This window comes from Carassius gibelio, chromosome B2 (genome assembly GCF_023724105.1).
Source record: "Carassius gibelio isolate Cgi1373 ecotype wild population from Czech Republic chromosome B2, carGib1.2-hapl.c, whole genome shotgun sequence".
NCBI classification, from domain to species: Eukaryota; Metazoa; Chordata; class Actinopteri; order Cypriniformes; family Cyprinidae; genus Carassius; species Carassius gibelio.
The window spans coordinates 24,225,164-24,249,769 of record NC_068397.1 but is presented as its reverse complement, the minus strand read 5'-3'; the positions used below and the strand labels follow the sequence as shown (position 1 = coordinate 24,249,769).

General features: G+C 37.4%; 1 protein-coding gene across 1 annotated transcript in view; it reads right to left on the bottom strand.

The window, feature by feature from the left end:
• Positions 1–24,606, bottom strand: part of epha4b (eph receptor A4b) — a 102,153-nt gene that overhangs the window by 34,582 nt on the left and 42,965 nt on the right. The window contains exons 4-8 of the mRNA XM_052549211.1: positions 14,711–14,866; positions 11,320–11,655; positions 8,356–8,468; positions 5,832–5,994; positions 3,531–3,639 (exon numbers count right to left, since the gene is read on the bottom strand). Of these exons, the coding sequence (XP_052405171.1) occupies positions 3,531–3,639; positions 5,832–5,994; positions 8,356–8,468; positions 11,320–11,655; positions 14,711–14,866 (877 nt within the window). The remainder of the gene's footprint in view (positions 1–3,530; positions 3,640–5,831; positions 5,995–8,355; positions 8,469–11,319; positions 11,656–14,710; positions 14,867–24,606) is intronic.

Genomic DNA, 24,606 nt, shown 5'->3' with positions numbered 1-24,606 from the left:
TTGCTTTTTAGGAAAACAGACTTTTAAAAAGAAATTGTAGTCCGAATTTGATGAGTGAACACCATCTGCCTGCTGTAACACATGCCAGTTTCTCCTGTTGGCCATATACAAGACCACAAATATTCCATATTCTGTCAGCCAAATGTAAGTCCCTGGTGCACTGAACAAGCAAATTAAAATAGCATTATTTATTTATTTACTTATTTTGATCTCAGCTGTTGTATTCACACAAAAACGAAAGAGATCACAGGGAATGGAAAGAAAAGAAGGGAATAGCTTCTGCGCTAATGGCTCCAACTAAAACTTTATTTCGATTAGCCAGTGCACTTATAGTTTTATAATTGAGAATTTGACTTTATGACTGTTTAAAAAATTCATTTTTATGGTATGCTAATCATGCTCCCCTTTTTTCAGGGAGAATGACGCTAATTAGGTGTATTTCAAACGATTATATTAAAGCACAGATCCCAGCCTCCTAGTCTTTCTCGTAGGCTGCAAGTATTATAGCAGTGGAGCTGGCAATGCTGATGTTAAAATCTCTAAATTATGCATTATCTCTGTGAGCCAGGTGAAGTCAACAGTACAAAAATATGCTAACGGTAGCGTAGCCTTAGCAAAATATTGCTCATGTTTTTACAGACAGAAAAGAGAGAAAGAGGGAGGGAGAGTGAGAGAGAGAGAGAGAGAGAGAGAGAGAGATAGATAGAGAGAGAGAAGAGGAGTATGTGGAATAAAGATTGAAAATAATGAAGTAACACAAGCTGAATACTGCAAGTCTAACTAGCCACTCCGCTACTGTTTGTTATTGTCTTTTTATTTTTATTTTTTTATTAATTCACTCATTCCTTCATTCAATTGTTTGCTTGTTACTGCATTTGTTCTTTCACTCATTTGTTCATTTGTTTGATCACTTGCTCTTTCTTGGATATACAAAATATATAAACAAGATGGATATACTTGGCAGCTATAAAGACCTCATGGTAAGAGGAAACAAAATGGACTCAACAGGGATTTTAGCAGACCAAGACGTGAAGAGTAGTAAGGTGATTATGCTTTTCGATCTCTTGCCCTGAAATCCTGAGCTGCATGAAGTGAAACTCTTCTCAATGTTTGAAAGTAAGCCAACGGTTCAGCTTGAGGACATATAGCTGGCCGGCAGGGGTTATTGAGGCCTGACTTCTCTCTGAAGAACGATACCGTTTGCATAATCTTTCTATAGTATGTCAGACAGCTGTGCTACAGTAGAGACTTACGTCTGAGGCCTGTAGCCAAAGGAATAATCTTCTGGCAAACATGAACACAGTAAAATAATAAAAAGACATTTGGGGCCCTCAAATTTGTGGGTAAGCCTGTATATCTGCATTATGTTAAGGCGGGCATACACTGTGCGATTTCTGTGCGATTTCGGCAAGATACCAACTCACACTGTACGGGTAGATCGCATGCGATGTAAAGCCAAAGCTCATGATTTTTGTGCGCTCACTGTAAGGTCCGATTGCCGAGTTGCGATTTGACTGCTCACACTATACGTGAGGAATCAACCGAATCAACACGTAGGATCCCTCAGAACCCGGATGTTTGTGGCTGTTTCAGAAGAAACATGCATTTCCCGGGATAAACGCACTGCTTTGGTAATATGCGCAAAGCGCAATTATGTGTGCTGAAACGTCCAAAAAAAAAACAACAACGTCGCCGTATCTAGACGCGCAGGTGGCTGGGAAGACGTAGCCAATATGGTCAATCCATTTTGCAACGCGAACTGGAGGCAAGCAGGCGTTTTTTCCCCTCTTTTATTTGTATTTTTCTTTGCCATAACTCCACAAGTTATCCCTCCATCACTTCAGTCCACACTACACGCTGTGTCAGGTGTCACCATGGTTTCGTTTATGGTTTCACGCACGCGCAGTGAGGGAAATGCGGAAAATTGGCTCGTAGCCCTGCTTCAATAGTGCGATACCTCACGAGATGCGATCAAAATTTCTGACATGTCAGAAATCCATCCGACCAACCGATTGCCGGTCGGGAGAGGCTTATCGCCTCTCGTTTCCCCTTGTACACTGCACGAACACTGCACGACAGACGACGCACGAAAATGCTGAAATTCGGCCCGACCCGAAAAAGAGTCGCACGAGTCAGAATTCGTCTCAAAATCGGATGAAAATCGCACAGTGTATGCCCGGCCTTAGCAAGTCTACAGTATAGCTTTTGTACCATTTTTCGGTGTCTGAATGTCTTATGTGAGCCCTGTTTAATTAGGACTAATTAAACCCCTCATGGTCATTTAAGTTGATCTGTTTTAACTTGACACTATTAACTAAATAACTATTGACAACAAATCAGTCTACAAAACAAAAACAACAACAACAAAAAAACAATGAAGGCCATAAGGATGAGCATTGCCACAAACATTGCTCAAAGCAAACATTTGAAATCTGACAGTAACTGTGTTGAAACGTATTGTTCAAGCCTCTGAATTTCCAACAGCTCCTCAAAGGAGAAGAATTTAGAGATGCAACATCTCTGAAAGAGTTTAATGTGCTGACAGTCCAACAACACACTTAAGACAACACACTGTCAAAATCTTTTTAGAAAAAAGTGTGTCTTTAATTTTATTTTTCAAATTCTAAAATATCAGTGCTAAAAACATGAGACTACTAGCCATCTTCAGTAATTGGCCATATCGTGTCTTCTCTTCTACAGTTATCTGAGGAGCACCAGTCAACACTGCCTGTTCTCTCAACGCATTCTGTTTTTCCAGCTTTCACTCCGAAAAGACAGCTCTAATTGGAAATGCATGAAGCTGAGCAAAACCTGCTGAGAATCACTCTAGTACACCACTTTTTCTAGTCTTGCGTATTCAGTCTTACATATTTATTGTTTTGGTTTATAGTTGAGTGGTTTGAGATTAATTATTTGGTGCACATGAATCCATTACGTGCATTTCTACATGCTCTCAGCAGGCTAACATGGGTCTTTTCTAGTCAATACTGAATAGGGCACTCAGCATGATAGGCAATCACCTCAGATCAATACTAATGTTTTTAGAGACTTCGGGCGAGCTTTGTTCGAGAAAGAAACCACTATTTAATTCAGTCAGAGTATATTTATTATCAGCATTAATTTATAGGCTCAGTACGTTTCATCCAGCTGACTGCACCGTCTTTTCTGCTTCAGCTATTGTTTGAATAGTAAAGATGCAGTGCAAAACGTCTCCTCAGACTTCAATTTCAAACGCTTTCTTCTTGGTTTTTAGAAGCCTATAAGACACACCTCACCGAGTGCCTGTATTGGGTTGTTCTAGCTCTTTTAAATGCTTCGGCACGGAAGAATCCACACTTCATTTTCTAATTCAAGGTTCAGTTTCTTGTAAAATCACCATTTGACAGCAGCTCTCAGATCTAATGAACAGAAGCGTTTTATTTTGCAATGTAATATCAGCCCTCGGGACCAGTACACCTCCAAGAAGGGTTTCGAAGGACGGAACCACTGAAGCAAAGGTCAGATGGTGTTAAAACTAAGCCTATTCTTACCGTCCACTCACTACAAAACATGCCACCAGGAAGATAAGGAGCACAATGCCACCGGCTATGGACACCGCGAGGATTGTCGACTGGTTAGGGTCCCCAATGGCCAGCATATCTAAAGATGGAGAAAGAGAAAAAGAGACATATTTGCATCAGTGTTAACCCTCATGTCCGGTTTTTGAGATTGCTTCACTTCCTGTTCGGCCTCTAAACCCCAATGAGTTCCTCTGACTTACAGTTATTTAGAAATACTATCATTATTATTGATACAATTATTTTATTATTTCATTTATAAATGTTTAACAAATCAATAAATAAATAGTTTACTATTGAAAAAATAGTATTGTTTTGTGAAATATAAAAATGGAATAAAAGTGTTTAATAATAAGAACAAGAACAACAAAAGTAAAATATTAACTTATATATTTCACTTTTAACTACTGCATTCTTAAAAAAAATATTTTTTTTATGCAGTATAGTGACATTTGTGAAAAATTGCATTGATTCATATTTTATATCAAACTACCAATAGAGCATCTTTCATGGAGATTTTTCAAAGGATGTGGTCTCTTAGGGCCCAGACAGGGTTAAATACCTAGCTCCAGTGTCAAACTTTACTTTGGTTTCCTTTGAAAAAGCAGAACCAGCTGCGTTTGGCTACTAAATATGTAGACGAAGACGGGAGGCAATTTTCTAATTTACACATGCCATCCAAATAGGTATGTTAACAGAGGGAATAACAGGCTCGGTTTGAAAGTTTCACGGCGAGTATATGGATTTTCTGCTGCCGCAATCGACTCATTACTCAAAACAAATACATCATTTATCAAGGCCGGCAACGCATGAGTAACCACCTCTTTCAGGAAAATGAATATCTCCAGCAACAGAAATTGATTTAGAATTCCCTTCAACTGCACCACGTACAGAAAGACATCGCAACGTCCTGAGTCAGGACCAGATGCATGAAATATGCTAAATAGGAATCTCTCTCTCTCTATCTCAGTTTTTCTCAATTTGACAATTATTTTGACAGAACAATAAAAGATATGATCAGAAAAGACATCGAGAACAGAGGCAAGCATGGTTCGTGATATATAAAAACTGGAAACCTTTACTGTCAACTTGAATTAAACATGAAAATGCCATTAGTGCTGTCAAGCGATTAGTCGCGATTAATCACATAAAAAAAAAAATAATAATAATCTTACATAATATATGTGTGTGTACTGTGTATATTTATTATTTATATATAAATACACACACATGTATGCATATATTTCAGAAAAATATGTTATGCTTGTATATTATATATATATAATATATATATATATATATAATATGGAAATTTATATAAATAAATGCATGTTAAGACGTAAATAGTTTCAATATATATACTGTATGTGTTTGTATTTATATAATGAATATACAAAGTACTCATACATATATTATGCAAACAAAAACTTTTATTTTGGATGCAATTAATCACAATGAATCGTCTGACAGCACTAAATGCTATTAAATGCAGATTGCATTTAGCAGCCCTAACTAAAATAAATAACAAATAAATTACAACTATACTACTCTGCAAAAACTAAAAGTAAACTAACAATAAGTGAAAGTTACTAAAACTCATGGAAAGATAAGTTGAAAGTAAAAAACAAAAACAAAAAAACATTCTATTATAATAACCTAACATCTTGCCAATTGTTTCTTAAATGGATTTTTCTACATTATCAGACTAAACATATGCAATATACAGTGCTGCCTGTTCTGCTCTGATGTGTATCGTATGAACAAATGCACATGGTGTAAGCCGTTTATGAATGTCACTGTGAGTCAACGGCTTAAGCATTTCTCATATTATTAAAAGACCAATTAATATACTGGACTCTGTTAACTTTCAGCTTGGCAGATCAGGTCCGCTGAGCTCTGTGATATGCTTCCAGAGATGCTCGCTGGGCCGTAACATACTTTAAATTAGGTGCATATACCACAAGGTCTCTGTGTTTACCGTATGCCCCAAAGCCCTTTAATATGTGCCTCCATTCTTTGATCCCTATCAGAGGAACATTGACTCAACACAGCCTTGTTTGTCCTCACAAGACACACACCGTGCTCGCATCCCATTGAGCATAAGCAGGAGGATTGGTAAATAAGTCACACACTAACTCTTCATATTAAATTCAAAAACAGTGTCCTTAAACTCCCAGCATCTGTTCAACAATGGAAAGAGGAACAAAACATGCAAAATATATAGAAGTAAATTAAAGAAATAGAAAACTGTTGAGAAAAGCATAAAATCATTACCCTCATGACTGGTCTCAAGCTCTATCTCTCCACCGTAGTTTCCGTAGCCTCCGTCAGTGCGCGCCCTCACTCTGAACACATAGGTGGTGCCCGGCTTCAGCCCCTCCACTGTCATTGTGTGGGCTTTGGTCTTCAGGACCGTGTAGTTCTGGTCTCTTTGGTTCTGGAACGGAGAAACACAGCAACATTCACATTGACTTACAGTGAGATTTGTTCAACTGGATTCAGAGATTGAGGATTAAAAAAAAAAAATGATGGAAAATTTAGTGTTGCATAGCCTTCCGGTCCAATTTTTAATGTGAATAACACGACTGTTTAAACGATTAAGGTCAATATAAATGCCTTTGAAAGAAAATTTTCCTGATCCATAATTTCATTATTCAACTACAGTCTTCAGTGTCACATGATTGGAAATTATTGGAAATTATATTATATATATATATAAAATTATATATATATATATATAATAAACAGCAGTTTTTTTTGTACATTTAATTTTTTTAATTTTTTATTAAAAAAAATTTAATGGAATTACACATCTATAAGTCTTGACAAGCTTTCTGTTAAATCTAACTGTGATGCTATGCTAGCAATGTTAACTAATCAGTCTAATCTATTGTTAAATCTGTTTAAAGTAAACGGCAGGGTGGCAGCGTTGATGTGCTGCATGTAGAGCAGCAGAATTTCGAGGTTGTGCTGTAGAATATGACATAAGAGGATTAATGAAGGATATTATTTCAGCAGCATGTTAACACTGTAGCCAGCAGGCATCATATGTTGAGTCAATTTTAGAGAGGCAGATGCTGGGGTGCTAACAGACCAGGCCAAGGCTTTAATTTACACTGTTTGACATGATTATTGGTGTGATTATAGTTACATGAGTCAGACATCTGCAGTGGTGTGTGACTGTGAGTCTATGAATACTGTAAGTTGATTAACTTTATAGTAATTACCAAGAATGCCAGCTAACACTTAACATGGCAGCTAACACTTATTCTATGATGCATATTGTACACAAAAAAGACAAAAGCTGGTTGAAAGTGCTAGTTAGGATGTGACTGACTGATTTTTAATTGCAGTGAGCAGTCTGGTTATGCATTACATTTACATTCCAACATTTGGCTGACACTTTTATTGGGAGCCACTTGCATTCAAAATATAAAATATAAAAAATAAAATAAAATCTTGCAATATGATCTTATAAACTAATCATATCAATCGAGAAAGGACAAAATGAGAGAAAGAGAAATCAGTCATTAGCTACCAGCCATTAAAACAGTCAAAACTACCTTTCAAAATGAATACATTTCTTACAGATATCAAAGAGCATCCAATAACCAAATGGGTTCTGGGAAAGACTTGGTTCCTGTCCACCACACCCAGAATGAAGGAGTGCAGAGCAGGTTTGTGTCTGAGAGCGTGGGATCATTCAAGTTCCAACAAACACAGCATGCACCACACGATCTCCAATGCCAGACACCCATCTGGGCATTCAGTCTGAGCTGACATCCCATAATCCCACAGCAACCAGTATGTGTGCCAGACTAGACTAGGTCAAATGATTGCATCTGTGCAGGACTGATGTAAAAAAAAAAAAAAAAAAAAAAAAAAAAAATATATATATATATATATATATATATATATATATATATATATATATATATATATATATATATATATATATATATACATGCCATATTTATTTTTATGGGAATTAACGGGCGAGTTAGATGTAGAAATGCAATTTGTTCAATATGTGCAAAATATTTATTGAACGGAAATTAATTAGATGGTTTTACATTTATTATTAAATATAAAAAAATAAAGGATGTACTGTATTTATATGCCTCACAGCCTTGATTACTTGAGTAACAATTGTGTGCGCATGGTAAAAATAAAATAAAACCAAAAAATTCAACATAAAATATTGGTTATAACATATATTGGATATATGAAGTACAGCGCGCTCAAAGTATATAAAGTATATAAGTAATATAAATATGGATATAATGAAGATCACCTTGTTCAATGTGTATGCACAAAAAGATGATCAGACATCAATATTTACATAAAATAAAATATTAGATTTAAAAATGTTCAGTTAAATTTTCAAGATTTAAAAAACAAATCACTACTTATTAACAACTGTGTTGTCCTTTATTCTGTGTGTGTGCGTGTGTGTGTGTGTACACAGGTGAGTATTACAGTGAAGGTATTCTCTCTGACCGGTGAGGTCAACCCTGGTTTCATCCTCCCGTTATAATTAAAGAGCTGATTATAATGTATGTGTGTGAGCAGTGCTGTACAAGGTCTACTGATTGCTTTCATTCCCAAAGGCACGATGATGCTTCAGCCCTCAATTACACATGCCAGGGCTGCCTGGACAACTGCAGTCGTTACAGCTTTTAATGGAGGTCAAAGAAGCATGTGTGCAATCTGTGTGTGAGGATGATAGCTCGGCCTGTTCAGATGCTAATAAAAGAGGAGAGAAGAAGAAAGTGAAGGAGATGAAAAGTAGATGTACCTTCTCATAGTAGATGACTTCATATTCCACTATGACTCCGTTTGGTCTGTCGGGTCCCTGCCAGGCCAGTGTGATACTGTCTTTACTCTTTCTCTCCTTCAGGATCACATTCACTGCAAACAGAGTGAGACAAAGGCACAATGTGATGACGTACATACAAAATGGTAAATTCTATCTAGAAGAATTCGGGATCACCTCAGTTCAATTAGAGCCTCTTGACCCATATGGTTTTATTCCAGTTACCCCTCTACTCTACTCTACAAAATGAAGCCACTGAGAGCTCACGATCCCCAGACTTACAGAGAGTGCTTTACACACATACACACAAGTGAAACCTTTGTCTAAAGAGAGACAAAGGGGCCACACAACAGCAGGTAATTACACTCTTGAAACACAGTCTAACACCTTCTCTGTCTCTCTCGTCTGTCCCTTCATCTCTCTCACTACAGCAGGACGGACAGAGGAAGAGAATGAGAGGGGGCAGGGAGATGGCAGCAGAGACAGCGGGTCAGATATTTGGTCAGATGGTTGGAGGTAAATACACCTGCTGTCCTTCACCTTTTCTGTACTCTGAGATCTGCGAGCAGCCTTCAAAATTGCACCAGGCACTCACACACACACATACACACACACACACACACACACAAAGAGAGAGACACACCTTAATTACAGTAAATTACGTTTAATGTCATTTTCTTTAACCAGTTAATTTTTATGTGATTAATAGTTATTGATTTTATTTATTTTTGGAAATATATTTTAAAAAGACTGAAATCACAAATAAAATACCATTAAAAAAGTTTGGCGCATTTCTTAAATAAAAAAATAAAAATAAACAATAATAAAAAATATAATTCATAGTTTTATTCAGAAGGATACATTAAATAGATCAAGAGTGACAGTGATTTCTATGTCAAATAAACAATGTACTTTTCTTTTTAAAAAACAACTTTTGTAAAAAATATTATGCAGCAATAAGAAATATTTCTTGAGCACTAAATAGAATGATTTCTGAAAGAATATATTTCATATTTGCTATCACAGGAATACACTAAATTTCATGATGTATAAAAAATTTTTTTTTTGTAAAAAATATTTCACAATATTACTGTTTTTACTGCATTTCTATACTGCATAACTCTACTTATAATTTCCAAAAATATTTTATACTTAATTATATGGAAATAATAAAAACTTATCATACTTGCAGAAGTATTAAATAATTACATTAATAATTAATCGTTAAATTTAATGGCCAAGGCTTTATGGTGTTATTAAGAAATATAGAAAGAAAGAAAGAAAGAAAGAAAGAAAGAAAGAAAGAAAGAAAGAAAGAAAGAAAGAAAGAAAGCAAGCCATGGCCATGATCTATAATTTCTTGATTTTCTCTGGTTTAAACCACTTCATTTTCTAAAGAACTAGAAAGTAACAAATCCAGAAATAAATAATTTAAATACAAATAAACTAATAAAACTTGCTTGTGGTACTTTAAAAAGTATCTTCCATTGCATCAGGCTGTGAAAACTTTTTGTGGAATTTTTATTCTGAAGAGTGTGCCATTAAATGTGAATTTTTATGAGCAGCATTAATTCCTAAATTGCTCTAAACTGTATAATATTCGGATTGGGGTTGGTTCATGGTCTGACGTGGCTGAATGTATAAATCATTGGGATCTTTGACCCTGTTCCGACACTAAGCGCCTCTCTCTCAGCATGTGCTCGTTCTGCTCAAGAGCTTCCCTCTACAGCCTCAACATCTTCATACATATTTAATAGCTCAGCCGGAGCCTTACACAAGGCCCAATACACCATATACACATTCCCAAACACACATTTAATGAGAACACGCCTGCACTGATGACCCCTGTCAGGGGTGTGAGACAGAAATTTGTGAGGGCAGTTCCGTCTTCAGCACATTTTAGCACCTCAGAACGAGTCCTGACTGCAGATAACATATTCGATGATATGTATTATTTAGAGCATTTGGATTACTATGAAATTATGAACTTCCACAGAGGTTGTGTGTATGTGCGAGAGAGCAAGATGGGAATAGCAGATTCCAATCTGGTCCAACAATAACCCTCTGGCTGGACCAAACCTCTACTTTGTCTGATATCGAAAGCTGGGACCTTGAGCAGAACAACATTGCCGGGGAAAATCAACAATACGCTGCATAACAAACAAAAACACACACCCGACGCAGGGGCTGTCAAACACTAGAGTTTGTAGAAATATCACTAAATAAAAAAAGATAACCTTTGCTGACAGCGTAAAGGTTCGGGATGTATAACATTGTGAATAAAGAAAGTGGGGGAAACAAAGACTGTTTACCTCTTTTGTAACACAGACGAGCACACGTTGACTACAAAAATTCCTTCAAATCATTTTTGGATCTAATGAGGACCTCTTCACAGAAAAACTATCGCCTAAGGCAATCTGGTTTTCAGTTTATAAACATGCAGCATTGCGCCAGCTTTGGCATTCAAAGTGTAACACTGCATCCTAAACAGGTCCGACACGAATCAACATTTGAATAATTTGTCAGTCTTTAAAGCAAAATGCTGCACAAAGTGACAAAATGAAAAGTGAAAGTGACATTCAGCCAAGTATGGTGACCCATACTCAGAATTCATGCTCTGCATTTAACCCATCCGAAGTGCACACACACAGAGCAGTGAACACACACACACAGTGAACACACACCTGGAGCAGTGGGCAGCCATTTATGCTGCGGCGACAGGGGGGCAGTTGGGGGTTCGGTGCCTTGCTCAAGGGCACCTCAATCGTGGTATTGCCAGCCCGAGATTTGAACCCACAACCCTAGGGTTAGGAATCAAACTCTCTAACCACTAGGCCACAACTCCCCAATTTTCAGTCAGTCAGATCTTATCTGATGTTAGTTTGTTTAAACCAACAATTTTCAACATCATTTAAACATTAGCATGAAAGAAAAGATGCAATCTACCTGTCTGACTGGTGGTGATGTTGACTGTGACTTGTTGTTTAGGGTCCGGGCTCAGATCGGACACTCCGTTCACCGCCTCTATGCTGAAGGTGTAGTTGGTGTTGGACAGCAGGTCCGTGATCAACACTTTAGGGATCGAGAGACCAAACTGTCTAGGTACGAAATGGACGCTGTTGCTGCAGGGGCTGCATGTTTTGCCGTCGTTGGTGCACTTCCTGCAGTGGACGTTGTAGGTGACGTCCCCCCGGCCGCCGCTGTCTCTGGAAGGACTCCACTCTAAAGTCACAGAGGTGTCATTCAGGGTGGAGATAGGGTTCTCGGCTGCAGATGGAGGCCCTGGAGTCAAAAAAAAAAAACAAAAAAAGGTAGAAAAGAGTGTTATTTTAATTTACTCAGATGGTATAAAAGTCCAGTTTGTGTTTGTACTATATGAACCTACATCTCTATCAACTGGTGGCTGTGACAAAAATTAAATATATATATATATATATATATATATATATATATATATATATATATATATATATATATATATATATATATAAAGTAAATAAATAAATAAATAAATAAGAAAGGCAATAAATATGTTTTAAAAAAAAATCTATTAACTTAAAAAATGAGGATAAATCACTTCCCATATTAATCTGTATGATCAATTGGACATTTAGTAATTATGATTAACACAAAAACAAAATATTTGGTCCAGTGTTTGTTTCAATCTTAGATTGGTAAATATGTGGCAAAAAATGCACAAATTGATTTATGCATTAAGAAAACAAAGTAATTTGTCAAATAGAGAACAACAATTGGGTTCCATGTAAAAATCCCTTTCAATTTTTCCAAAGAAATTAATATATCAATCTCTATAATTATAAATCTTTACAATGAAAATCATATTTGTGCACATATATATTTATATTTAAATATTATTAAGTTTAATATAATACATAAAACAATGAAAACATAAAATCAATTAATATCATTCAGTTGTTATCACTCGATATCACCCGGGGGGTTTGGGTGACCACATTATGTAAAACATAATTCTTGAAGTCAGTGAAAAATCTAGCAAAAAAAAAAAAAACACTTGAGCAACTTCTCCTGCACTTTTCTTTTCACTTTTTTTTTGCCAGCCAGAAATAGGAAAACCATACTGTGCAGCACTCTCACTGAAGTAAGCACACCAACTGAGACAAACGAGGAACAAATAAATAGGAAGAAAAACCTGGAGGTTCTCCTGTGCTGTTAAGCTGTAACTTTTACACTAAATGCTTCCCATATTGCCTTGATGCAGTGCATTAAGGGTAATGTTCATTCAAAGGAGGGCATGATAATGGTAGGTCTGAACAGGTTGTGGGGTGCTGGATAGTGCTGCCATGGGCTCTTTTCTTTATTAACCTGCTAAAGCTGCAACTATGCACAACTCCAGTAAAGGTTTTTTAACACAACTCTGTTCAGCAGGGTGTCTTCTCTTTGAAATATGTTCTCATATGAATGTGCGTGGTGGAAACAGGAAAATACAGCCAAAGGCAAGCGAATTAGATAGGAAGAACCGCCAATGCACGGTTCTATTCCACACGGACACAAATTGTTTTTGCAAAGCCTCAGTAATCAAACACACTCATCTCTATTCCTAGAGAATGATGGTTGCTTTCACTGCTCAAAGGGTTTGAAGAGGCTGCGAGAGAGCTTCAGGATAGAGAGAGTAAATGAAGCAGAGGAAACAGGGGATCAGGGTGGAGGACTTTAAATGACTGTGGCGATGACATTTCACCAGATCTACTAGCTGCTGGGTGATGGAGGGGGCTCCTCTGGGACACGGATCAGTGTGTTTGTGGTCACCTGTAGATGAAGAAGTCTATATGTTGCACAACCTAAAGGTCATTTCAGCTACTGAGATAAAAGAGAGAGTGTCCTTTTAAACAGAAAAAGACCCTTATACAAAATTTTGTTTAAAAAAAATGTAGAACAATGATTAAAAATATATTTGATTGCTGTTGTTTAGCAAGGATGCATTAAAACATCCCTTTTTCCAAGTTTTTTTTTTTCTTTTTTTTTTTCTTTTTCTTTTTTTACATTTCTGTTTATCAAAGAACCCTAAAACAATGTATCCCAGTTTGCACAAAAAAAAAAAAAAAAAAAATCACCAGCACAAGTCTTTTAGCACTGATAATAAGAAATGTGCACCAAATTAGCATATTATAATGATTTCTGAAGATTCAAGAGACATTGAAGACTGGAGTAATGGCCTCTGAATATTCAGTTAATAAATTACATTTCAAATTATGTCAAAATAGAGAACTGCTACTTTCAATTGTAATAATATTTAACAATATTACTGTTAATAGTGGATTCTTAATTAAAACCTTGATGAGAACAAGAGCATAATGGCAATTTTCAAACAGGTTTAACATTTTGGAATACTGCATAAAAAAAGCTTGAGTTGTAAAAGTGAAAACATGCGCATAAACTGAACGTGATGTTGTTGACACGCATATGTGTGATTTACAGCTGGTTTCTAAGTAATCACATTAGCACATCATTTTTATTTCCTGGCACATGATTTTCATATACAGTACAAACAGTCTCATTTCACTGCTGTCGCCCTAATTAATTTTATCATTACATTAAGCAAGCAGTGAGAGTGTGTGTGTTTGGGGTGGGAGGTGAGTTTGTGTGTAAGTGTGTGCGTGATGTATTACAACTATAGGTCATTAAGTGAATCCATATGTTTAGCTGCACGCATGATTTGTCTTATCAGATGAATGAGTCCTTTAATTAGGATCTGTCGTATTGGGTTCTTTCTTTCTCATTCATTTATTTCTGTTCTCTTTTTCGTTCTTCCGCCCTTCAACCCACCGCAACACACACACACACACACACACACACACACATAGGCAATGACTCACTATCCTGGTCTGTATAAGGTGACCTCACCAATCTTGTAAACGCAGCGTTAAACGTCCAATCTGACATGATGTATGATGATGAGACAGTGATGGAGGTGAAAATGTACTGTGTCCAGTCTATAAGAATAAATAAGGAAAACAGCCTCCAGCCTCTTCTTATAAAAAACCTGTCCTCTATCCATCCATTTTTCTATCCATCTGTCTGTCTGTCCTTCCATCCATTATTAGAACTATCCATTCAACTAACTCACCATCATTTTACCAGTCCATGTATCCACCTATTATCCTTATTTTCAACAGTTTATCCATAAATCTAATGTATCCATACACTTATAATGTACATTCGTGCATTCTTAATTACCTCCACCTATTCATTCACCCCTCTCTCCATCAGTTCATCCAGCTATGGATCTCTCTGCCCATCATCAGCCATGCATGATCTATCTAACATAGATTTATTAGTTTAGTGCTGGATCACTCACGTGTACAGGCCATTGACCGTGGGTCCATGTCAGCTCTGTAAAACCCCTTCTCGCAGGAGCACTCGGAGGCTTTCTCCTGATGGGCGAAACTGTGCGGTGGACACTTGGTGCAGTAGGCATCCATGGAAGAGGCCTTGTAGGTGCCTGGCCTGCAGGCTGCAAAACAGACACATGAAGACCGAAATGTTAGACATACATCTTCAAAGAGCACTCCAGTAAAACAAAACAAAACAAAAAAACAAAACAAAACATAAAACAAAACAAAAAAAACGAAACAAAACTAAATGAAATGAAACAAACACTAAAAAAATGAATAAACCAAATGAAATAACAATAAGTAAAACAACATGAAATAAAACATGAAGCGAAACAATAAAAAAAAGTAAAGTAAAAAAGTAGACCAGTTTTTAAAGAGTATCTACCATATCATCTAAGTGGTCTTCCAGACTGACCTCTAATATCCATAAATCAACAACTTTGCCAACAGAACAACCAAACAAAACCAGTTGTCACCATCAGAAGTGAGTAGGATGAGTTTGGGTCATGACTAACTGTTTGTCTAACCAATGGTAGACAGCATTTGAAAAAAATGGTTTATAAACATTCATTATTTTTGGAATTCTTTCAAGGATGCAAAGAAAGTACACACTTCAGTTGTAAATACACATTATTTTTCCCCTTTTCAGAGCTGTTACAACATCCCGTGTTCTGTAAAAATGGGTCAGTCAACACGGACTTATATAACCAGTAGAAAAAAAATGAGCCCGAATGCAGGAATTACAAATAGTTTCTTGTAGCAGAGCGTCCCTAAAGGGCTTCGCAAAACCAAAACACATTCTTAAGACTTGGATTCAGATTCCAACATTGCCCTGCCACAGAGTACACCACGATTATGTTTACAAACTAGAGAATGGCAACCTGACTCTGTCCTCAAAATGCATCGATTCCTCGCTTTCACTTTTCTATCTTTCTCTTTCTATTTCCCATCTTATTCACATATGCTTCTCATATTCATTTGTTTGCCTCAGAGCCCCAATGGATGACCTAATTTCTTGGTCCCTCTAAGGAACCATGTGAAATACGTGAGGAGGAATTCAGTCTTCTACCCATTTACAAACGCGAAGTGTTCTCACAAACATAGGACTGAGAGAAGGAGTGCGTAGAGGAGTAGATGAAGGTGGCGAGTATGACTTTAGCATGGTGTTAGCCTCACTCTAGCTCAAGGCACCAAAAAAAACAAAAAAAAACACACCACATAGGGATTCTGCATATTCTAATATATGTAAATTTGGAGGCTGTGTGAATGTTAATGAATTGGAAAGGGCATATTTATTTGATTGCTTTGCTGCCTGGCACTCGTTGAGGGGATGTTGGTGGGAGGGAAGTGGTTTGTGATGGCGCGTCTCAGGGGTAGAGACGTAAATTCACAGTGCAGTTAAGGCGAGAGCGTTAGCAATCTGCACCGTGAGCAAATTAGACAATCCAGCTGGCCGCCGAGGTCAAGCCATCGCTAGTGTCGGAAACGCAATTCAATTGATGGATCAATGCAATGATGAATTTATCCTCGCCTTGATTGCCTGTGTGAGTGGTGAAGGTCACGGATTTAATCAAGGCCTGCAGCTCCCTTGCTCACCCATAAATCCACAAACGGCAGAGAGCGGCATGCTAACCCTGCACCGCAAAGATCCAATCTCCACCTCGGTTCCTATATATTCTCATAGCACTTGTTGCAGTTTCTCTTTTCCTCTAAAAACATGAATAGAAATACAATGTGTAACTTTCATAAGCCTCCATTGCTTCTTTGATTTATCATGGGAGCCAGTTTTAATTTGTGTTGTTTGTCCAGTACAAATATAAAACCTTTTTTTTTTTTTTTTTAAGGGTACATTTACTTGAGAAACAAAATTATTTAAAGTTGGCATTAGGGCTGAAGATTAATCGCATCCAAAATAAAAGTTAACATAATATATGAATGTCTACTGTGTATATTGATGTGATTGATATGATGTATATATAAACACACCTACACATACATGTACAAAGGAAATGGGTTACACTTTAGATGATAAATCTTTATACATTATGTTAATGCTAAGTAAATTTGTAAATACATGTCAAATAACTATCATTAGAGTATTAGTAGATTGTTTAGGGTTAAGTAGAATAAGCTGACATACTACAAGCAAAAGCGGTTTTCCAACATTGGTGCTAATAGCTAGGCTATGGCTTCATCAGCTCCATTCTCCCTGGAGGAACGCATGCCTTCCAGAACAATGATCTGAATAACTTGGATCAATACTTGTCACTGAACATGTTCATTGATAAAATACACTGGTGGGAAAACCTCACCTGATAGCAAGGCGCTATCAAACCGTAGCACTGATAGAGCCATGCTTTACCTGCTGAGCCACAAAAACTTATTTGTTCCTTTGGACAACAATGGAGGGATCGAATCAGCATCCTTCCAATTACCACCCCATGAACCTTAACCACTACACCACGCCATCCCATTTCATTGTCCTTATTCAAATGAAAAAGTCAGCCAGTTGGGATACATTTCACGGCCTCCTAAATAGCCATAAGCAAACAAATAAATTCAAATTAGGTTCAAGGGCATGTTAGTCTTGAGTGTGGTGGGCTTTTGTTGAGTTGTAGCGGTTGGAAAGAGAAGGAGAGAGATAGAAAAAGAGATGAGCAGGGCTCTGCTCTTAGAAAGCCTAATCAGAAGTGGAGCGTCTGGGGTGAAGGCTGGGCACAGTGCCGCTGCACTGGAGAGTTTTGGACTGCTGATGAGGGTTGCCTGGCTGTTCCTTTCTGGCACTGATCCACAGCGGTATATCAGAACTCCCAGGCAGCCTGACCACACACAAACACACACCAAAAACACACACACAATCTGGAGCGAACACACATAGGTCCTTACGGCCACAGGAAATTCCCTTCTGCGTAACAATCTTTGAAAGTCTTTCAAAGTGTTTAGGAGAGAAGAAGTCTATGACCTCCAGCATCTGTTCAGATGAGTTTCAAAGACTCAGCGTTACCACAGCCATTTCAGCAGTACGTGCTGAACTCAAGCAGTGAAAATAATACGGCTGGGACGAAGATTGAATAGCCACAATTTTTGTTCATTGTGCCAAACCCAAATTATATTCAATGCAAATAATCTCAAGTGAGAGTGAAACACTGGAAATTGCTCCTATTGGAGTCATAAGGCTCAGGGAAGTTTGATGTTTATTTGAAAAGCAGTGTTTGACAGAGTTAAAGACATAAGTACTATTTGAACAACAAAAAAAAAATCCCAACAGTATAATTTTCATGTCAGGAAAAGTGAAGGGTCAGGGCGGCTGACTAGTTATCCAATACTTGTCAACCCTCCCTGTTTAGATCTAAATTAAAGGCACATCTCTTTAGCCAAGCATTCATACAGCTCTCATTAAGTGTGTTATTAAATCTCTAAATACACGTGATCATCTTTTATCTGAAATGCTATGGACAGCAGCTAATTATTCTCATTTTGCTTTACTGATTCTCTACAGATTAACTACAGATTGCACCAGTTTCAGTATGGATCCAGCCTTTTTGAAGATTTCAGATGGGGCCAACACTTACAAAGACCTCAGCTGATGCCAACTTTGGATCAGCATACAAAACTGTCCATCATTGTCAATATATTGTAATCATAGGAGCGCAATAATGTTTGTTGCATCTGCTTAACTGAATACATGACATTAACTAACCTAATAACATGAATTATATTACAGGTACATATTACTGCCATATATGGACATACTCATCTCTGAATGAAAACAGAATACTTCCTAATTGTAAAATTGAAACAAACATTTTCTGTGAACCTGCTTTGAAGTAATATGTGTTGTGAGAAGCACTATTCAAATTAAATTTTCAAAATGATTGAAATAGTGAGTCTTTATGCGTGTTCATTTATTAAAATGTTATTTTTTTAAATGTATTTATTATTAATGTATTTTTTTAGCAGTGAAATAAGTAAAAACCAGTGAAATGATTTACAGTTTGGACATACTTGTATTAAATCTTTTATGACTTGAGATGCATGCATTAGACGCATGATTATGGACAACTCACAACTTTACAAACATCCATGGAATGGAGGTAGTACACTTGGGACCCCCAAATCTACATCTATGCCTCTTGTATAAGGCAGCCCAAACTTCATACATCACAACAGAGAGATTTTTCAATACTTCAGTATCCAAGTGCAGCGATACGTCTGAGGAAAAGTAAAGCACTGCGTCCGCTCCTCCCAACAGCATGTGCTCTCACTCCAATAGTAAATCAAAAGACAAGGGGAAGCGAACGCTCCAGAAATCTACATCTCGGATATCTCCAGGAGGTTTGCCCCATTAAAAATTCATACCCATCTGACTCCAGCTTTTTGTTTATGGCAATCAATAGCTTTTAGATGTGATTCCTGAACATAAAAAAAGGGAAAACGCAACGCTTCAGGGAGGCGAGCGCATATGAAAACGATCCACTCACAAGACAACATTGTTTATGAGACAAACTTAATCGTCATTTTAATTTACAGAGTAGCGGTCATCTGTGGAATCTGATTACAGCATTGCTCAAATATTTTATGGTGAAAGCGTTTTATGATGTTCGATAATTGTGTGATGTGTTATAATAATGCTTTAGAAATTTTTTAAAAATAAATAAAGGAAAAACAGAGAAAATACAAGAGCTTGAAAAGATTTATGTAAAGTATATGCATCCACTTAATGCACATGAAATGTCTGATCTCAGCAATACTGATATCATAGTCAACGGTCAAGTGAGTAATCAATTCCAAAATGAATAATTCTTCATTTATGAGTTCACTTTTCATCTAGATATCCCGATTCACTTCCTCCATCTCTTATAAAGAAGTCAAACGGGACCCGACAACCCAACGTACGCCACTGATGAAGTATGACCCGTTTGGGTTATCTGCCTGCAACACTGTCACATCGCATCCATGTATCACTGATTATAATCTAAACAAATTTTCTCTGTGCTAATTGGCTATCACAGCAGTAAACAGGCAGAACAGATTTCAACAACATCCCTCTTTATCCAATCAGACGTCAAAGCAGAGGTGTGCATTTTTCAATTACTGGCCTTTGTTCGGCTAGAGAACAAATTCGCAAGACAGAAAATTACCAACCCCATAGCCGTCGTCGTGCTCATACATAATGCATCAGACGGTGCTTGTCTTTTTAAAGAAATGACAGTAAGTAAACAGTGCTCTGGTGTTGAGCACGACAAACGCCTCTTCAATAATGCTGTTCGCAAAAACTACCTTGCATCAGCATCAATAAGGACAATGTTAATTGCATGGCGAGGACAAGGGCAGGCATGTCTTTGCCAATTTTTTTGGCATTTGCATTCCCCAATTTTTTTAGATAACCACTAGGTTCACCTGAGATTAACAATGTATGACATGTACACTGTTACAGACGTAGCTGCTAATTTACTGTTTTTCAATAGCAAGTGAACTGCTGATAAAAGGAACATGGGAAAACGGCTAGTAGGCAAATGGGCCTAAAACCGCTGTGGAATATGGATGTGTCAATCAAACTCTTTCCACAACAGTCTAGGATATGCTGGGTTTTTTCCCCAACAAGTGTGAAATTCATATGAAATACAATCACATCCCGAAAGAGCAATACCTAGTCCCCGGGCTAAACAAGTGTGTGTGTGTGTAAGAGAGAATACACTCACGGAGGTGTCTTGGTGTCTCTCGCTACCTCAGGCAAAGAAATAGAAATCACACACCCCTAGATAACTGTGAATTACTTTCTGGAGGATGACATCATTACTGGAACACACACACACACACACACACACACAAGATAGGTAATCACCAGCAGTGAGCTGCATCCTGGTCTGTATGTGATAAGGCTGTGTGGAGACTCACAGATGGAGCTCTAAGAGCTGGTGTTACTGCATCATATGATATCAGGACATGGACGATCAGGATGTGCCCATCACACTCATAGTGGAGGGTGAGGGTCCATCTGATTGCCCACAAACTCACAAGGAACGAAAATGGAAGAAGACACTCTAGATAGGTCTTAAGATTAGCCTTCCTCTAAACACACCCACACTGGAAATGACAAATTCAATGTAATCGAAAGTCACATCAGAAATCTGCTGTACTCGTGATGTCTTTGACACTATTTTGTCTCTATGTTCCAGCTTGCAGAGTAACAGGCATGTTTACAGCAGTGTTGTTATTGTCAACTAAAATGATTTCAAATCATGCTCGTTATTCAAAACAAATTGAATATATGCATAATGCACTATATATGGTTTACTATTTTTTTAATTGACAAATATTACACAGTGCTAAACTTTTCAAATAGTATATGCTATACTGTCACAATGAACAATAAAAAATACATTTATAATAATAAATTACCCTTCCAGTTATTTATGATTACTGAATAAGGAAAAAATAATAATAATAATTTTGTAGAGACAAAAATCGCATAATAATGTCTTGCATAACTGTGGGAACCTTTTAATTTAATTTGAATGGCACCAATTAACTCAGTCCAAAATGAACCTCATTTTCAGCTAAAAGTAAGTATTAGAAGTTCACAATAAGTCAACATAACACAACTTTAAAGACCATGTTAAAAAATCATACAGATTTTACTTTAGATTCATTAATCACACTAGAATTTTGGCAGCACTGCATTATGGGATACATCTCACATGGTGTGCTTTGGCTGTATATTGCAAAGTCTGGCAAATGCTGTAGGTCATCCGTCTATTATGTGAATTTTTAAATTGCGCATAGCATACACACTGCATACTAAGTATTAAAAAAAAAAAGCTAGTATGCCACTCTGAGCATCTCCCCACAGCCCAGAGAAAGACATGTGATTGGCCCCTGTGGTCGACAGGGCAATGTCATTTTAAGATAACTCTCTCATTTAATAATCCCCTCCCTTAAGCGGAATGTTTCTATGGGATTACGCAAGGCCTCTCTATTGAACTTCAATACGGAAAGCATCAATAGACACAGGGTGGGAGATAATGGGATTTGACTTGTCTTAAAGCCTGAGGGGCCACCGTAGGGGTCGAGGACATCCAGCACATGAACACAACCACTTCCTCCACATTCTGCAATCTCATATGCAGAGGATGCATGGGTCAGGACATTACAACTATTTGATCGGGGTGCGAAATGCACTTGAGCACCTAACCTCGGAGCTCTGAAGAAATGACGGCTTCTTCACTGATATCTTTCACATGGCAATGCGACACAGGTGCTAATGTTATTTAAGAGGAAACGACTGGACTGTATCAGCCAGGCTTGGCGCAAATCACATTCAAATCTCAGGATATGAAAAACACGGCAGACGATTGTTCCTGCCTCTAATAAACGTCGGCGAGATAAAGGGATTCAATTTCAATGCCTTGTGTTAGATTTCCAGGAACTCCTTTTGTCATTCGCTGGCAGTTGCCTTCACTGCAGGGCCTCTACCTGTATCTCCATTTACTGTTTATGATTTCATAAAACCATTCCCCGAACGTATTAGGGTTGGACATTGACATAAGGAGCTGTTCCTGAAGGGCTCTAAACAATGACAGGCCTCATTTGTCATGAGAGAGTAGAGTGTATCTGGCAGACAAAGGAGCAGACGGATATCTCTGCAGGAATGAGGGTGGCGTAGGGGAGTGAGATATAAAACCCAAGCTCTTTGTTTTCCTCTCAGATTTTGATGCCTATGACAGATGTGCCGTTAACGTTTCAGAACAATGCCGTGCATGTGTTGGACCGCTGTAATGACAACATAATTAGCTACACTTCCTGTGCAGGAACATCGAATCTAATAACCTAGAACAAACACAATTAGCAGTTCACAAACCTTGGCTTTTAGGGTGCTACATATTAGGCCTTTGAAAGATGACATTTTTCTCGGAGACTGAAAGCATCATTAAAAACCTGTCAAACCAAAAACCAAATTTGGTAAATACGCCTACATTAATTACTTTTAGACTTTATCCAATCAGAATTCACCTTATTAACTCCTAAAAATTGCATATTAGCACATTATTCATATCTTAAGTGTACATACTAGTGCCTAAATGGCACATACTAGTAGACCTTCTGAAAGGGTACTGTCCCAGTGACAGATTTTATACCTAGTTTATTAATGATATAATTCACACAACCCAGACAGCAACCAGTGTCGGACCACAATCTGGATTTCACGCCGGCCAGATGTGGGCCGGATCTGGGCCAACACTATGTTGCTGTCTGGGAAAGAGGAAAACTATGATCATGTACACACAAAATAAGACACTTTGTAAAATCTCTATTGATTTCATAAAAGGAAAGCCAATGTGATTCCACAGAACAAGGAAAGTCATACAGGTGTGGCACAAAAGTGAGCAAATGACAAAATTGTCATTTTTGGGTGAACTGGCCCTTTAATAGGGATTTGTAAAACAGATGGTTATGCTTCTGAATTGTGATTGAATGTTTTAAGACATTGTAAAGCACGTATATCATCTAAAAGGGACAGAGAGAAAGAATACAAGAAAAGAGTGAGAGTCAGCGACCGAGAGCATGATTTCAAAAAGTCATTATGAGTTGATGAAATGTTCAGGGCTTGTCTGCTCATGTCCTGGAGGCCAGGGAGATATGGACACGTCTGCCAAACTGCCCGCCTGCTGTCGTTCTTTACTGAGAGAAAGCTGGAACAGAACCGAAACTACTATATCTATATATCTATATATCGATACATCTGCTTTAATACATTAACCCCATTGCTGAACCTATAGCAAAATGAAAAAAACTTTTCTCTAACCACAAAGACATTTAATCACATACTAAATCACAAAATAAAATAAAATAAAAGAAGCTGTCAGGACTGCATAGGACAGGGTTTTAGCAAGTATTTCTTCTACTTTTCAGATTAAAGGATTCCCGGATGGGTAATGATTCCAGGTTGGGTACGAACACTTCCTCATTCATTTAACATCATGCATCCCTAGTCACGCTCTCAATTAATTTCTAAATCACTCTGCCTCTAACCAGCTCTTATTGTGCCTTCTGGAAACTCCTGAGCTGTATATTGTCTACAGCTGTTACCTCACCAGGGTTATAAGCTGTCCTCAGGGGTTACATAAAAGAAAACTGTGACCTGAAATGTTTTGCCCGGTTAGCAAGCACTGAGCTAAAGCTCTGGAGGCCAAATGGAGACATTCACAGCTTGGCTAAATGCAACCTGAGTGCTTTCTTTCCCCGTAAGAGCCCAAATCAGGGCTAAATCCTAATAAGCACTGAAGCAAACCAAATCCCCGCGCCGCTCCTCCTCTCGCTCTCCTCCTCGGTTCTTTCTGCTTCTCTCAGAGGGAGAGAGACAGACGGCAGGCTGCCAATCAGCTGTGAAGGGGACAGCTCAGACACCATGACTCATCTAACCTTAGATGAGGGGGCCACACACACACACACACACACACACACACACACACACATGCGCACTCTAAATTTACATATAAATTAAAATATAAATATACATTATTATTATTAATACTACTGTTACTCCTTCTTGTATTAATTAAAATAGCTTTTTAAATGTTAAATGTTTTAAAACAAATAAACAGAAACAAACAAATACATGAATAAATAAATAAGTTTAGACAAAAACTTATTTAAAAAAATAATCACACCTTATAGATACACACACATAATATCCCTGGTAAATTTTCAAACGCATTATGAAAATTAATAATAATTTAATTACTTAAATGCTCACAACTATGATTGCTAATTCATCTTTGTGTGTGTATTTTTTTTAAATTTTATTTTGTTTTTCATATATGCCAGGGTCATCTCATAAATATAAAGAATATTCATA